The sequence below is a fragment of the Eschrichtius robustus genome, chromosome 5 (genome assembly GCF_028021215.1).
Source record: "Eschrichtius robustus isolate mEscRob2 chromosome 5, mEscRob2.pri, whole genome shotgun sequence".
Classification (NCBI taxonomy): domain Eukaryota; kingdom Metazoa; phylum Chordata; class Mammalia; order Artiodactyla; family Eschrichtiidae; genus Eschrichtius; species Eschrichtius robustus.
In genome coordinates this window covers 88,663,702-88,678,435 of record NC_090828.1, presented here as the reverse complement: position 1 = coordinate 88,678,435, position 14,734 = coordinate 88,663,702, and the positions used below count along the sequence as shown (strand labels likewise).

Sequence of the window (14,734 nt, the reverse complement as noted above, 5' to 3'; positions counted from 1 at the left end):
ATTCTGCAAATCTCTCTCATGTCTCTGTCATGTTTCCCATCAGGAATTTGATAGTAGGATCAGGGCAAAAATGCAAGACTCCAAAACTCAAAAATTTAACTTTTTAGTCCGATTATGCCATGGCGATCGTTCCTTGCATCTAACGAGAAGAAAACTCTTCTGTGGCACTTAAATAGGGGAAGGCTTAAACAGTGTTAAGTCCCACTACTTATACAGATGAAATGTAGTCCAACTACTTATATATTTCATGGGTGGGGTATTTTGTTACTGTTGTCTTTTCACATTACTATACCATCTGCATCCATTCGCATAATTTTGAGATTCTTCTCCTTATTTTCCATTTTTAAACAACTTTGTTAAGGTATAATTCACCTACCATACAATTCACCCATTTAATATGCACAGTTCAATGTATTTAAATACATTAACAGAGTTGTGCAACCATCACTGCAATCTAATTTTAGAACACTTCATCACCTCCAAAGAGACCCCATACTCATTAGCAGACATTCCTCATTCCCCTCCACCCCACTGGCCACTGGCAACCACTTATCTACTTTCTGTCTCTTTAGATTTGCCTATTGGGATATTTCATATGAATGGAATCATAAAATATGTGGTCTTTTGTGCCTGGCTTCTTTTCCTTCACATAATATTTTCAAGATTTATCCATGTAGCATGTATAAGTACTTCAGTCTTTTTTTATTGTTAAATAATATTCCTTTGTATGGATTTATCAGATTTTATTTATCCACTAGAGTATTTTCCTATTAATATACTTTTTCCTCTTATCATGCCTAGAACCTTATCTATGCTATAGGGGTCTCGTAAAGGTTTTCAGAATTAAACTGATGAAATTGGTGAAAATTAGAAATGTAGTAAACAACTACAACCTCTTACTATCAAAAAAGTGATCTGTTCAAATTGAAAAAAGGCAATTAATGCAAATATTCAAGTACCCATATGTTGAGAAACTTTAAAAACACTAGCAAACGTGAAGAAAGTGAATAAGCATTGCTTCTGCTTTCTATCACCAAGATTTTCATCAAAACTTATATTGGTTCCATCTATAAGACTTATAAACAAGTAGATAAAAGTGGAAAATGGAACCAATAATTATTATCTCTACAATATCAAGCAATAAGAGTGGTGGATTTTTCTTTTTTCATGTTGACTTCACAGAACTATGTAGTTGCTTTGAGGATGATCCTGGTAAGCTGACATACCTGTTTGCGTGGGGAGTAAAAACTGATATTAGCTATGCTGGAAATATCAATATGAAAATTTAGGGGACTCTTCATACTCCTTACAACAGTGGGTATTTAAAAGAAAGTGTAGCAGATTTAGCTGCCGTCCTGTTATTATTTACAATTTTGATTTAGTGGTATTTTTCACATGGGCAAAACCCTTAATGGACTCCAAGTTAGACACAGTAGTACAATTACAATTAGGACTCATGTGTATTAAGAGTTCTGAATCTGATATTATAAAGTCAAAGATCCTCACTGCATGGATGGATAAATGTAGTTTCTATGTTTCAGGTGCAAAAGAAAACACTTTCAATCATTTGTGTAGTGCCCTAGATATTAATAGATATAATATGGGAGCTAAAGCTTGATTAGTTCATTATTCCTTCTATATGCTCCTCTGTCTCAAAATGTATGAGATAAATTATTGGAGAGGATCTTATTCCCTCTCAGCGCTGTGTTTTAAAGGATCTTTTTCTCTTCAAGTAAATTTTTTTCTAGGAGTAACACAATCACATTGAAATAACCTTGCATTTTCTTCCCTTCATAAGTTAATTCACACGACAAAACTGCATTTTATGCTCTCATTCACATAGTCATTTTAAAGGACACACAAACAAAAGGTTTTAAGTTTTTAGGCTATTTGGGAAAAAAAGAATAAACGGGAACAGCAGTCATCTGTGAAAACAGCTGACATTTAGTTTCACATGTAAGGTAAATCCGAATGGCATGAGAACCTTTCTACTCACAGGTATCTAAAGATTCGTCTGAATCATCAGGGCAGTCAGGGTCCCCATCACACAGCCAGCTCTGGGAGACACAAGTCACGTGATCGTGGCAAAGAAATTCACCAGGATCACACAACTGCTGATCTGAAAATGAAAATGTTTCAAAATAAAATATGAATGATCTGAACATGAACACAAGAGCAGTACAAAGATGAAATGTGAGAAGGCAATGCATAAAAGGTCTATGAATGTGGTCCACATTTTCTGTTCAGCAACAAAGCTAAACCAATTATTTTTCTTAATTTTATCCACTCAGCTCAAACACTCAATTCTGATGGACTTAACTTTGTTGTGGTGTCACACAATCTCTCCTGAAAATAGTTAAGAATTCTGTTTGCGTTTAGGACTAGAGGCTTCCTCATATCAGATAAGGCATGTAGGTATCCCAGCAAGCAGGTTTTATAGAAGATGTTGATCCAAAGCAGAAGTTCTTGAGCAGAAAAATTTTAGTTTCCTCCTCTGCTCCAAGACAATGAAAAATCAGCAATAAAAATTAAACCTTGTACGTAAACTCCATCTCTTAGTATTTAGTTCTTAACTATCCAACCTTATGCTAGAGCTTCATGCCTTTACCTCTATTAGATACCCAATATCATAATATATTTTTCCTTTTTTCACTACAACTTTCCAATTGACAGTTTCTGCTACTGGACAGTGAGGGTGAAAGTAAAATCCCATAAAGCTTTGTTCTAACTCAGGTTTCTACATTTGATTGTATTCAAAAAGTCCATTATTTTCCTTCCATTGTTTCAGAATATTTAGGATCTGTTGCCTTTCCTCAGGTCCTAGTAAACTCATCAGATGTTGTTTTTTGCAATATTCTTACTTATGCCCTATAAGTCCATTCAACAAAATATTTCTTTTTAAAAAGTATTTTAAAACATGTCTGAAATAGAAATGTTTCTTACAATTGATGACCTCAGAGTGTGAAGGAGTGTTAGGAGTGTTAGACATTTGATATCACTTATTCTTTGTTATGTATATACAAGAATGATCCAACATCAAAGAAATCCATCAGTAAATATGTCTTTCAATATATACCAAATGCATATTCTAAGTGATACGAAAGCATTACACCATAGCTTAATTAGCCTTTTTCCCTTAGCAATCTACAAAATGATGGCACATCTTCAACTTAATCACTTGATAAAATATAGTATGTCTTTCCTTTCTCTCCCTCAACCTCTTCCCCTGACCCCAAAATAACTTAAAACAAATATACTTTACAAATACACAAATACATCCACAGACACACACACACACACAAACACACATCTTTAATCTATAATTAATGCTTCCTACTCTCAGTATGATATTTTTTGAAAATTCATATATTTTACTTTATTATACACCATCAATACCACACTCATTACCACTGCTATCATAATTATTGTTGGGTTTTTTTCACATTAGGTTGTTTGTGCATACTCTGAATTTGGCCTTAGAGTTGGTGCTATAGAATCAAAGATGTATAAGTCTCAGTCTTTGTCTTGAAAGATTCAGTCAGACTACTTACACCAACAGATCCCAAAGGAAAAAAAAAGTACATTGTATACCAAAAGTTGCCAAATAAGTGATTTAGAAAATAACTGCTAAAAGGAGAGATCACAGGTAGAGATAGATGGATACCAATACAAAGAAAAGTCTGGGGATATAAGTATGATTTTAAACGTGGGTAGGCTATGGATAAATGGAGAGTAAATATAGGACATTTCAGACAAGAGGTAGAGTAATAAAAATTGCTAAGGCAGTAATTGTTAAAATGCATTTGAGACAAATGTTTTATACTAAAGTTGAAATGACATTCAGGTTATAAGATCCATCTAGATTTTTCTCCACCAAACATTATGTGTGATATTTATAAGTATGTCCTGGTGTTAGAGGAAAGGGACTTAAATTTTGCTTTAGACAGTCATGTAACCTTTGTAGTTAACATAGGGAAAGAGCACATGAGAAAATTCAAATTATTTTTGCTTATAGACAGAGACTATATGATTTATTACCAAATGGGGAGAGTTCTGAGGGTGAAGGAAGACATTAATAATTACACTGGGGCAACAAGTATAAACCAAGTCTATTCCAGAAAAATCAGAATGACTGCTCATTGTACCTATAGCTAGTCTGCATTTGATCTATGATTTTGAGATGCTAGGTTTTCTCTTCCTTCATTCTTCCCAAACTATAACCAATTGCTATAAGGAAATGGGAAAAGAGATGGTGTCTTGCTAAATGCCACTGTATAGTGTCTGTCTCAGTAAATAATCAACAAGTATTTGTTGAAGTATAAAGAAATAAAAAGGGCCAACAGAACAATTTATAGTGCTGAAAAATAGTGTCTCAAAAACATAGGTCAGGGACTTCCCTGGTGGAGCAGTGGTTAAGAATCCGCCTGCCAATGCAGAGGACACGGGTTAGAGCCCTGGTCCAGGAAGATGCCACATGCCGCGGAGCAACAAAGCCCGTGCGCACAACTCCTGAACCTGTGCTCTAGAGTCCGTGAGCCACAACTACTGAGCCCATGTGCCACAACTACTGAAGACCGCACACCTACACCCCATGCTCCGCAACAAGAGAAGCCGCTGCAATGAGAAGCCCATGCATGGCAACGAAGAGTAGCCCTTGCTCTCTGCAGCTAGAGAAAGCCCGTGTGCAGCAACAAAGACCCAACACAGCCAAAAGCAAAAAAAAAAAAAAAAAAAAGGTCAGGGTTAGTATTGAAGAACCTTGAGTACCACAGGAAGCATTTTGTAGATAATTTGAGGCCACGGAAAATTACTTAAGAAATGGTATTCATGTTAAAATAAACTGCAAAGTCACCTGTGAGGAGACTACTGCAATTGTCTAGAGAAAAGTTTAAGATGATTGGGGTAAAGTAGTGGGGACTAAAATGGAGACTGTGCTCCAAATGATCTAATATAAGAGTTAGGAATTAGTGACTAAATAGTTGAAAGATTCAAATATGCCTCCAAGTAAATAGCCTCAAAAATTGATTAGATGGTGTCTCAAAACCAAGATAGGACATAGAGATGGGGAAAAAAAGAGAAGATATTGTACATGTGAGAGTGAATGTGTATGTGACCCTTGTCATGGGGGCAGTGGAATAATAATAGTAGGAATAATTAGTATTTTTATAGTGCTATGCAGCTCAAAAAGCAGTTCCCCCATGATATCTTAATTTGTTCATTCATTTATTTATTCAACAAATATCACTGAGCTTCTACTATGTTCTAGGGACTGAGGATACAATAGTGAGGAAAACAAAGCAGAATCCCCTGCCATCATGGAGCTTCCGTTACAGTGGAGGATAGAAACAGAAACAAAATAAACACTTGTTAATTGTAAAGTATATTAGAAGATAAACAATATGGAGAAAAATAAAACAGAGATGGGGATTAAGGGTTGAAGACCAGGGTCGGGGGGTGGACATACAATTTTAAATAGGTGGTCAGAGAATGTGTCACAGAGAATGTGACATTTAATAAAGGCTTATAGAAGGTGAGAGTGACATCCATTTGAATAAAAGGTCATGTGTTAAGAACCTCTGGCAATATTCCATTTTATATATGTACTACATCTTCTTTACCATTTCTCCATCAATCCATTTAGGTTGCTTCCATGTCTAGGCTATTGTAAATGGTGCTGCAATGAACATTGGGGTGCATGTGTCCTTTTGAATTATGGTTTTCTCTGGATATATGCCCAGGAGTAGGATTGCTGGATCATATGGTAGCTCTATTTTTAGTTTTTTAAGGAAACTCCATACTGTTCTCCATAGTGGCTGCACCAATTTACATTCCCACCAATGTAGGAGGGTTCCCTTTTCTCCACACCCTCTCCATCATTTATACAATGGAATATTACTCAGCCACAAAAAGGAATGAAATAATGCCATTTGCAACAACATGGAGGGACCTAGAGATTATCACACCGACTGAAGTCAGTCAGATAGAGAAAGACAAATATCATATGATATCACTTATATGTGGGATCTAAAAAAAATGGTACAAGTGAACTTACTTACAAAACAGAAACAGAGTCACAGATGTAGAAAACAAACGTATGGTTACCAAGGGGGAAAGTGGGGGGGGGGTAAATTGGGAGATTGGGATTGACATATATACACTAGTATATATAAAATAGATAACTAAAAGGACCTACTGTATAGCACAGGGAACTCTACTCAGTACTCTATAATGGCCTATATGGGAAAAGAATCTAAAAAAATAGTGGATATATGTATATGTATAACTGATTCACTTTGCTGTACACCTGAAACTAACACAACATTGTAAATCAACTGTACTCCAATAAAAATTAATTAAAAAAGAAAGAACCTGTGGCAAGAGGGAGCCCAGCAAACTGAAGGAACACTAAGGAAGTCTGAGTGGCTGGAGAAAACGTGAAAGTGTAAGAATTGAGGTCAGGGAATCAAGGAATATGGGGCAGAGGTTGGCGGATGAAGGCTTCTAGTTTTACTAAAAATCAAGATGGGAAACCATTGGAATGTTCTGAGTAGAGAGACACAATCTAACTGACTTTCTTTTTTAAAGGATCACCCCAGGTACTGTGTTGAAAATAGAGTGCAGTTAAGTGAAGGTAGAAGTAGGCAGGTCAACTAGGATGTTATTGCAATAACGGGGGTGAAAGAGAGTAGTTGTGCGGATACATGTGTTGGTGAAATGGAGTTTCAAGACTATTTGATAAGGAAATAAGTCAGATATCTTTCTACCATCTCCTTGAATGTCAGGATCTTAAACTCAGATCTCTGGCCTCAAAAGTATGACTTTGCAACAGTTTTTTTGGAATATACTGACTATGAGGTGCTTGGGAGACTTCCAAGAATAAATATGCAATAGACAGTGACACATTGAAGTCTGAAATTCAGGAGAAAGATCAAAACTGAAAACACAGAAAAGAACTGGAGCTGTAAGAAGACAGTGAAAAGCATAGGAATAGATTTAGATGAAATTAAAGTGAGGTGGGGGAAGAGGGAAAGACAGAGACAGAGAGAGAAAGGCAGCAAAGTAAGAGTAGGTCAGTCAAGGAGACAGAGGAGACAGAAAGTTTAGCCAGAGATACAAGAGAATAAGGTCAAGGGGAAAGAGGATGCACTAAAATCATGGAAAATTTTAAGAATGGATCGAGGAAGGGGGTCACCAGTGACCAAGTTCAAGTATGATGAATTATAATAAGATGGGGTAGACCTGTACGCTGAGGGAAAGGTGCCACTGAAGGAAGAGAGACTGGAGGCTCCGAAAGGATAGGAAAGTGCAGCAGTTTCCCAAGAACTCACAGGGCTGGAATTAAAACCTAAACAATAGTAGGAGCACTTGCCCTGAGGAAGAAAGGATAGAAAAATGAGACACATAAATCATTAGCTGGTAGGGAAGAAGGTTAAGGTATTCCTACCTGGTTGTGATTCCTCAAAGAACTTAAAAGCAAGATTAGTTTTTGTAATCTGAAGAAGGTAGACTTGGAAAGAGTAGTAAAGATTTAGAATGAGTAGAAAATTGAAAAGGGAGTCAACTAGAAATCTGTGAAAGGATTTCTTTCTAACAGCAATGAGAATACAATTAAGGTTGGAAACTATATATTTGACAGTTGATTTGTTTTCTATGAATGTCCAAATGTTCACCTGCACTGAGCCATAGATATAGAATAATTCCTTGAGAAAATCCCAGAAGAAAGCCCTTGGGAAAATATGCAAACCACCCATCCTCAACACATATGCACATGTATATAGACACATACACAAAATCATCATGATTCAAAACGACTTTTTTTTTCAGGAGTAAGACATACTTAAGGGGATTTACCTAATGAGCCTATGTTATCAGCTTGCTAAGCAAGCTCCAACCTTTAAAGGGAGTTTGCATAGTTGCAATTTTGAGGACAGTTTTATATTATCCCTCTAAGAAATAGCAGATAAGAATAGCTTGCTACAGCCCACCTATTTATTTTTCACCTAGATATTCCATTTCAAGGTCTGTTTTTAAAAGCATTGATTATAGGATTAAAATAAGTGAATTTTCAGTATTTCAAGGTGATTATTTTAAAACACATACACTGGATTGAGTTCCTTGAATCAGAAGCTAAATATGTTATGTCTATGTGTATTTTCCATTTATCCTATTTAATGCTTCAAGCTACACTTCTGAGATAGCCAAACTAATCTTATTTTAAATGTCTTCCTATTGTATGCAACACAATATTATACACTGTAATTAAAACAAGAAGCTTATGAGAATGTGCAGGAAGTTTCGCTTACATCCCTAAGGAAGAAGATCAAAGCTAGTACTGAGAGAACTTCAAGATGGCAGAGGAGTAAGATGTGGAGATCACCTTCCTCCCCACAAATACATCAGAAATACATCTACATGTGGAACAACTCCTACAGAACACCTACTGAACACTGACAGAAAACCTCAGACTTCCCCAAAGGTAAGAAACTACCCACGTACCTGGGTAGGGCAAAAGGAAAAACAGAGACAAAAGAATAAGGATGGGACCTGCACCTTGGGGAGGGAGCTGTGAAGGAGGAAGGGTTTCCACACACTAGGAAGGCCCTTCGTGGGTGGAGACTGGGGGTGGCGGGGTGGAAGCCTCGGAGCCACGGAGGAGAGCGCAGCCACAGGGGTGCGGAGGGCAAAGCGGAGAGATTCCCGCACGGAGGATCAGTGCCGAGCAGCACTCACCGGCCTGAGAGGCTTGTCTGCTCACCCACCGGGGCAGGCGGGGGCTGGGAGCTGAGGCTCAGGCTTCGGAGGTCAGATCGCAGGGAGAGGACTGGGGTTGGCGGCGTGAACACAGCCTGAAGGGGCTAGTGCGCCACGGCTAGCGGGAAGTGTGTCCGGGAAAAGGTCTGGAGCTGCCGAAGAGGCAAGAGACCTTTTCTTGCCTCTTTGTTTCCTGGTGCACGAGGAGAGGGCATTAAGAGCGCCGCTTAAAGGAGCTCCAGAGACGGGCGTGAGCCACGGCTATCAGCGCGGACCCCAGAGACGGGCATGAGACGCTAAGGCTGCTGCTGCCGCCACCAAGAAACCTGTGAGCAAGCACAGGTCACTATCCACACCTCCCCTCCCAGGAGCCTGTGCAGCCCGCCAATGCCAGGGTCCCGTGATCCAGGGACAACTTCCCTGGGAGAACGCACGGCGCGCCTCAGGCTGGTGCAACGTCATGCCGGCCTCTGCCACTGCAGGCTCGCCCCGCATCCGTGCCCCTCCCTTCCCCCGGCCTGAGTGAGCCAGAGCCCCCGAAGCAGCTGCTCCTTTAACCCCATCCTGTCTGAGCAAAGAACAGACGCCCTCAGGCGACCTACACACAGAGGCGGGGCAAAATCCAAAGCCGAACCCCAGGAGCTGTGTGAACAAAGAAGCAAAAGGGAAATCCCTGCCAGCAGCCTCAGGAGCAGCGGATTAAATCTCCATAACCAACTTCATGTACCCTGCATCTCTGGAATACCTGAATACACAATGAATCATCCCAAAATTGAGGCAGTGGACTTTGGGAGCAACAGTAGACATGGGGTTTGCTTTCTTCATCTAATTTGTTTCTGGTTTTATGTTTATCTTAGTTTAGTATTTAGAGTTTATCATTATGGGTAGATTTGTTTATTGATTTGGTTGCTCTCTTCCTTTTTTAATATATAGATATATATATTTTTTTCCTTTTTCTGTTTTTGTGAGTGTGTATGTGTATGATTCTTTGTGTGATTTTGTCTGTATAGCTTTGCTTTTACCATTTGTCCTCGGGTTCTGTCTGTCCGTATTTTTTTTTTTTTTAGTATAGTTTTTAACGCTTGTTATCATTGGTGGATTTGTTTTTTGGTTTGGTAGCTCTCTTCTTTCTTTTTTTAATTACTTTTTAATTTTTTTTAATTTTCAATAATTTTTATTTATTTATTTTTATTTTAATAACTTTCTTTTCTTTCTTTCTTTCTTTCTTTCTTTCTTTCTTTCTTTCTTTCTTTCTTTCTTTCTTTCTTTCTTTTTTCTCCCTTTTCTTTTGAGCCATGTGGCTGAACAGGGTCTTCGTGCTCCAGGCAGGTGTCACGCCTGTGCCTCTGAGGTGGGAGAGCCAAGGTCAGGACATTGATCCACCAGAGACCTCCCGGCTCCACGTAATATCAAACAGAAAAAGCTGTCCCAGAGATCTCCATCTCAACGCTAAGACCCAGCTCCACTCAATGTCCAGCAAGCTACAATGCTGGACACTCTATGCCAAACAACAAGCAAGACAGGAACACAATCCAACCAAAGCAGAGAGGCTGCCTAAAATCATAATAAGGTCACAGACACCCCAAAACACACCACCGGACACAGTCCTGCCCACCAGAAAGACAAGATTCAGCCTCATCCACCAGAACACAGGCACCAGTCTGCTCCACCAGGAAGCCTACGCAACTCACTGAAACACCCTTAGCCACTGGGGGCAGACACCAATAACAACGGGAACTACGAACCTGCAGCCTGTGAAAAGGAAACACCAAATACAGTAAGTGAAGTGAAATGAGAAGACAGAGAAACACACAGCAGATGAAGGAGCAAGGTAAAAACCCAGCAGACCAAACAAAGAGGAAATAGGCAGTCTAACTGAAAAAGATTTCAGAGTAATGATAGTAAAGATGATCCAAAATCTTGGAAATAGAATGGAGAAAATACAAAAAAAAAAGTTTAACAAGGACCTAGAAGAACTAAAGAACAAACAGACAATGATGAACAACACAATAAACGAAATTTAAAATTCTCTAGAAGGAATCAAAAGCAGAATAACTGAGGCAGAAGAACGGATAAGTGACCTGGAAGATAAAATAGTGGAAATAACTACCACAGAGCAGAATAAAGAAAAAAGAATGGAAAGAATTGAGGAAAGACTCAGAGACTTCTGGGACAACATTAAACGCACCAACATTCAAATTATAGGGGTTGCAGAAAAAGAAAGGGACTGAGAAAATATCTGAAGAGATTTTACTTGAAAACTCCCCTAATATGGGAAAGGATATAGTCCATCAAGTCCAGGAATCACAGAGCGTTCCATACAGGAAGAATCCAAGGAGAAACACAGCAGACACATAGTAATCAAACTATCAAAAATTAAATACAAAGAACAAATATTAAAAGCACCAAGAAAAAAAAACAGATAACATACAAGGGAGTCCCCATAAGGTTAAAAGCTGATATTTCAGCAGAAACTCTGCAAGCCAGATGGAAGTAGCAGGACATATTTAAAGTGATGAAAGGGGAAAAACTACAACCAGGATTACTCTAACCAGCAAGGATCTTTTTCAGATTTGATGGAGAAATTAAAACCTTTACAGACAAGCAAAAGCTAAGAGAATTCAGCACCACAAAACCAGCTTTACAAAAAATGCGAAAGGAACTTCTCTAGGAATGAAACACAAGAGGAGGAAAAGACCTACAATAACAAACCAAAAACAATTAAGAAAATGGTAATAGGAACATACATATCGATAACTACCTTAAATGTAAATGAATTAAATGCCCAACCAAAAGACACAGACTGGCTAAATGAATTAAAAAAAGAAGAACCGTATATATGCTGTCTACAAGAGACCCACTTCAGACCTAGGGACACATACAGACTGAAAGTGAGGGGATGGAAAAAGATATTCCAAGCAAATGGAAATCAAAAGAAAGCTGGAGTAGCAATTCTCATATCAGACAAACTAGATTTTAAAATAAAGACTATTACAAGAGACAAAGAAGGATACTACATAAGGATCAAGAGATCAATCCAAGAAGAAGATATAACAATTGTAAATATTTATGCACCCAACATGCAACATAGGAGCATCGCAATATATAAGGCAAATGCTAACAGCCATAAAAGAGGAAGTTGACAGTAACACAATTATAGTAGAAGACTTTAACACCCCACTCTCACCTATGGACAGAACATCCAAAATGAAAATAAATAAGGAAGCACAAGCTTTAAATGATACACTGAACAAAATGCACTTAATTGATATTTATAGGATATTCCATTCAAAAACAACAGAATACACTTTCTTCTCAAGTGCTCATGGAACATTCTCGAGGATAGGTCATATATTGGGTCACAAATCAGGCCTTGGTAAATTTAAGAATATTGAAATCATATCAAGTATCTTTTCTGACCACAGCGCTATGAGACTAGATATCAATTACAGAAAAAATCTGTAAAAAATACAAACACATGGAGGCTAAACAATACGCTACTAAATAACGAAGAGATCACTAAAGAAATCAAAGAGCAAATCAAAAAATACCTAGAAACAAATGACAATGAAAACACAACGGCCCAAAACTTATGGGATGCAGCAAAAGCAGTTCTAAGAGGGAAGTTTATAGCAATACAATCCTACCTCAAGAAACAAGAAACATCTCAAATAAAATACCTAACCTTTCACCTAAAGCAATTAGAGAAGGAAGAACAAAAAACTCCAATATTAGCAGAAGGACAGAAATCATAAAGATCAGATGAAAAAGAAATGAATAACACAGTAGCAAAGATCAATAAAGCTATAAGCTGGTTCTTTGAAAAGATAAACAAAATTGATAAACCATTAACCAGACTCATCAAGAAAAAAAGGGAGAAGACTCAAATCAATAGAATTAGAAATGAAAAAGGAGAAGTAACCACTGACACTGCAGAAATACAAACGATCATGAGAGATTACTACAAGCAAATATATGCCAATAAAATGGAAAACCTGGGAGAAATGGACAAATCCTTAGAAAAGCACAACCTTCCAAGACTGAACCAGGAAGAAATAGAAAATATAAACAGACCAATCACAAGCACTGAAATTAAGACTGTGATTAAAAATCTTCCAACAAAAAAAGCCCAGGACCAGATGGCTTCACAGGCAAATTCTATCAAACATTTAGAGAAGAGCTAACACCTATCCTTCTCAAACTCTTCCAAAATATAGCAGAGGAAAGAACACTCCCAAACTCATTCTACAAGGCCACCATCACCCTGATACCAAAACCAAACAAAGATGTCACAAAGAAAGAAAACTATAGGCCAATATCATTAATGAACATAGATGCAAAAATCCTCAACAAAATACTAGCAAAGAGAATACAACAGCATATTAAAAGGATCATACACCATGATCAAGTGGGGTTTGTCCCAGGAATGCAAGCATTCATCACTTTACGCAAATCAATCAATGTGATAAACTATATTAACAAATTGAAGGAGAAAAACCATATGATCATCTCAATAGATGCAGAAAAAGCTTTTGACACAATTCAACACCCATTTATGATAAAAAACCCTCCAGAAAGTAGGCATAGAGGGAACTTACTTCAACATAATAAAGGCCATATATGACAAACCCACAGCCAACATCGTTCTCAATGGTGAAAAACTGAAACCATTTCCACTAAGATCAGGAACAAGAAAAGGTCGTCCATTTTCACCACTATTATGCAACATAGTTTTGGAAGGTTTAGCCACAGCAGTCAGAGAAGAAAAAGAAATAAAAGGAATCCAAATTGGAAAAGAAGAAGTAAAGCTGCCACTGTTTGCAGATGACATGATACTATACAAAGAGAATCCTAAAGATGCCACCAGAAAACTATTAGAGCTAGTGAATGAATTTGGCAAAGTAGCAGGATACAAAACTAATGCACAGAAATCTCTTGCATTCCTATACACGAATGATGAAAAATCTGAAAGAGAAATTAAGGAAACACTCACATTTACCATTGCAACAAAAAGAATAAAATACCTAGGAATAAACCTACCTAGGGAGACAAAAGACCCGTATGCAGAAAACTCTAAGACACTGATGAAAGAAATTAAAGATGATACAAACAGATGGAGAGATATACCATGTTCTTGGATTGGAAGAATCAACATTGTGAAAATGACTCTGCTACCCAAAGCAATCTACAGATTCAGTGCAATCCCTATCAAACTACCAATTGCATTTTTCACAGAACTAGAACAAAAAATTTCAAAATGTGTATGGAAACGCAAAAGACCCCGAATAGCCAAAGCAGTCTTGAGAAAGGAAAACGGAGCTTGAGGAATCAGGCTCCTGGACTTCAGACTACACTACAAAGCTACAGTTATCAAGACTGTATGGTACTGGCACAGAAAAAGAAATATAGATCAATGGAACAGGATAGATAGCCAGAGATAAACCCACGCACATATGGTCACCTTACATTTGATAAAGGAGGCAAAATATACAATGGAGAAAAGAGAGCCTCTTCAATAAGTGGTGCTGGGAAAACTGGACAGCTACATGTAAAAGAATGAAATTAGAACACTCCCTAACACCATACACAAAAATAAACTCCAAATGGATTCAAGACCTAAATGTAATGCCAGACACTGTAAAACTCTTAGAGGAAAACATAGGCAGAACACTCTATGACATAAATCACAGCAAGATCCTTTTTGACCCACCTCCTAGAGAAATGGAAATAAAAACAAAAATAAACAAATGGGACCTAATGAAACTTAAAAGCTTTTGCACAGCAAAGGAAACCATAAACAAAACGAAAAGACAACCCTCAGAATGGGAGAAAATATTTGCAAATGAAGCAACTGACCAAGGATTAATCTCCAAAATTTACAAGCAGCTCATGCAGCTCAATATCAAAAAAACAAACAACCCAATCCAAAAATGGGCAGAAGACCTAAACAGACATTTCTCCAAAGAAGATATACAGATGGCCA

At 37.8% G+C, this 14,734-nt stretch overlaps 1 protein-coding gene across 1 annotated transcript in view; it reads right to left on the bottom strand.

Moving 5' to 3' along the window:
- Positions 1–14,734, bottom strand: part of LRP1B (LDL receptor related protein 1B) — a 1,676,205-nt gene that overhangs the window by 1,520,022 nt on the left and 141,449 nt on the right. The window contains exon 3 of the mRNA XM_068543688.1: positions 1,997–2,119. Coding sequence (XP_068399789.1) covers positions 1,997–2,119 — 123 coding nt within the window. The remainder of the gene's footprint in view (positions 1–1,996; positions 2,120–14,734) is intronic.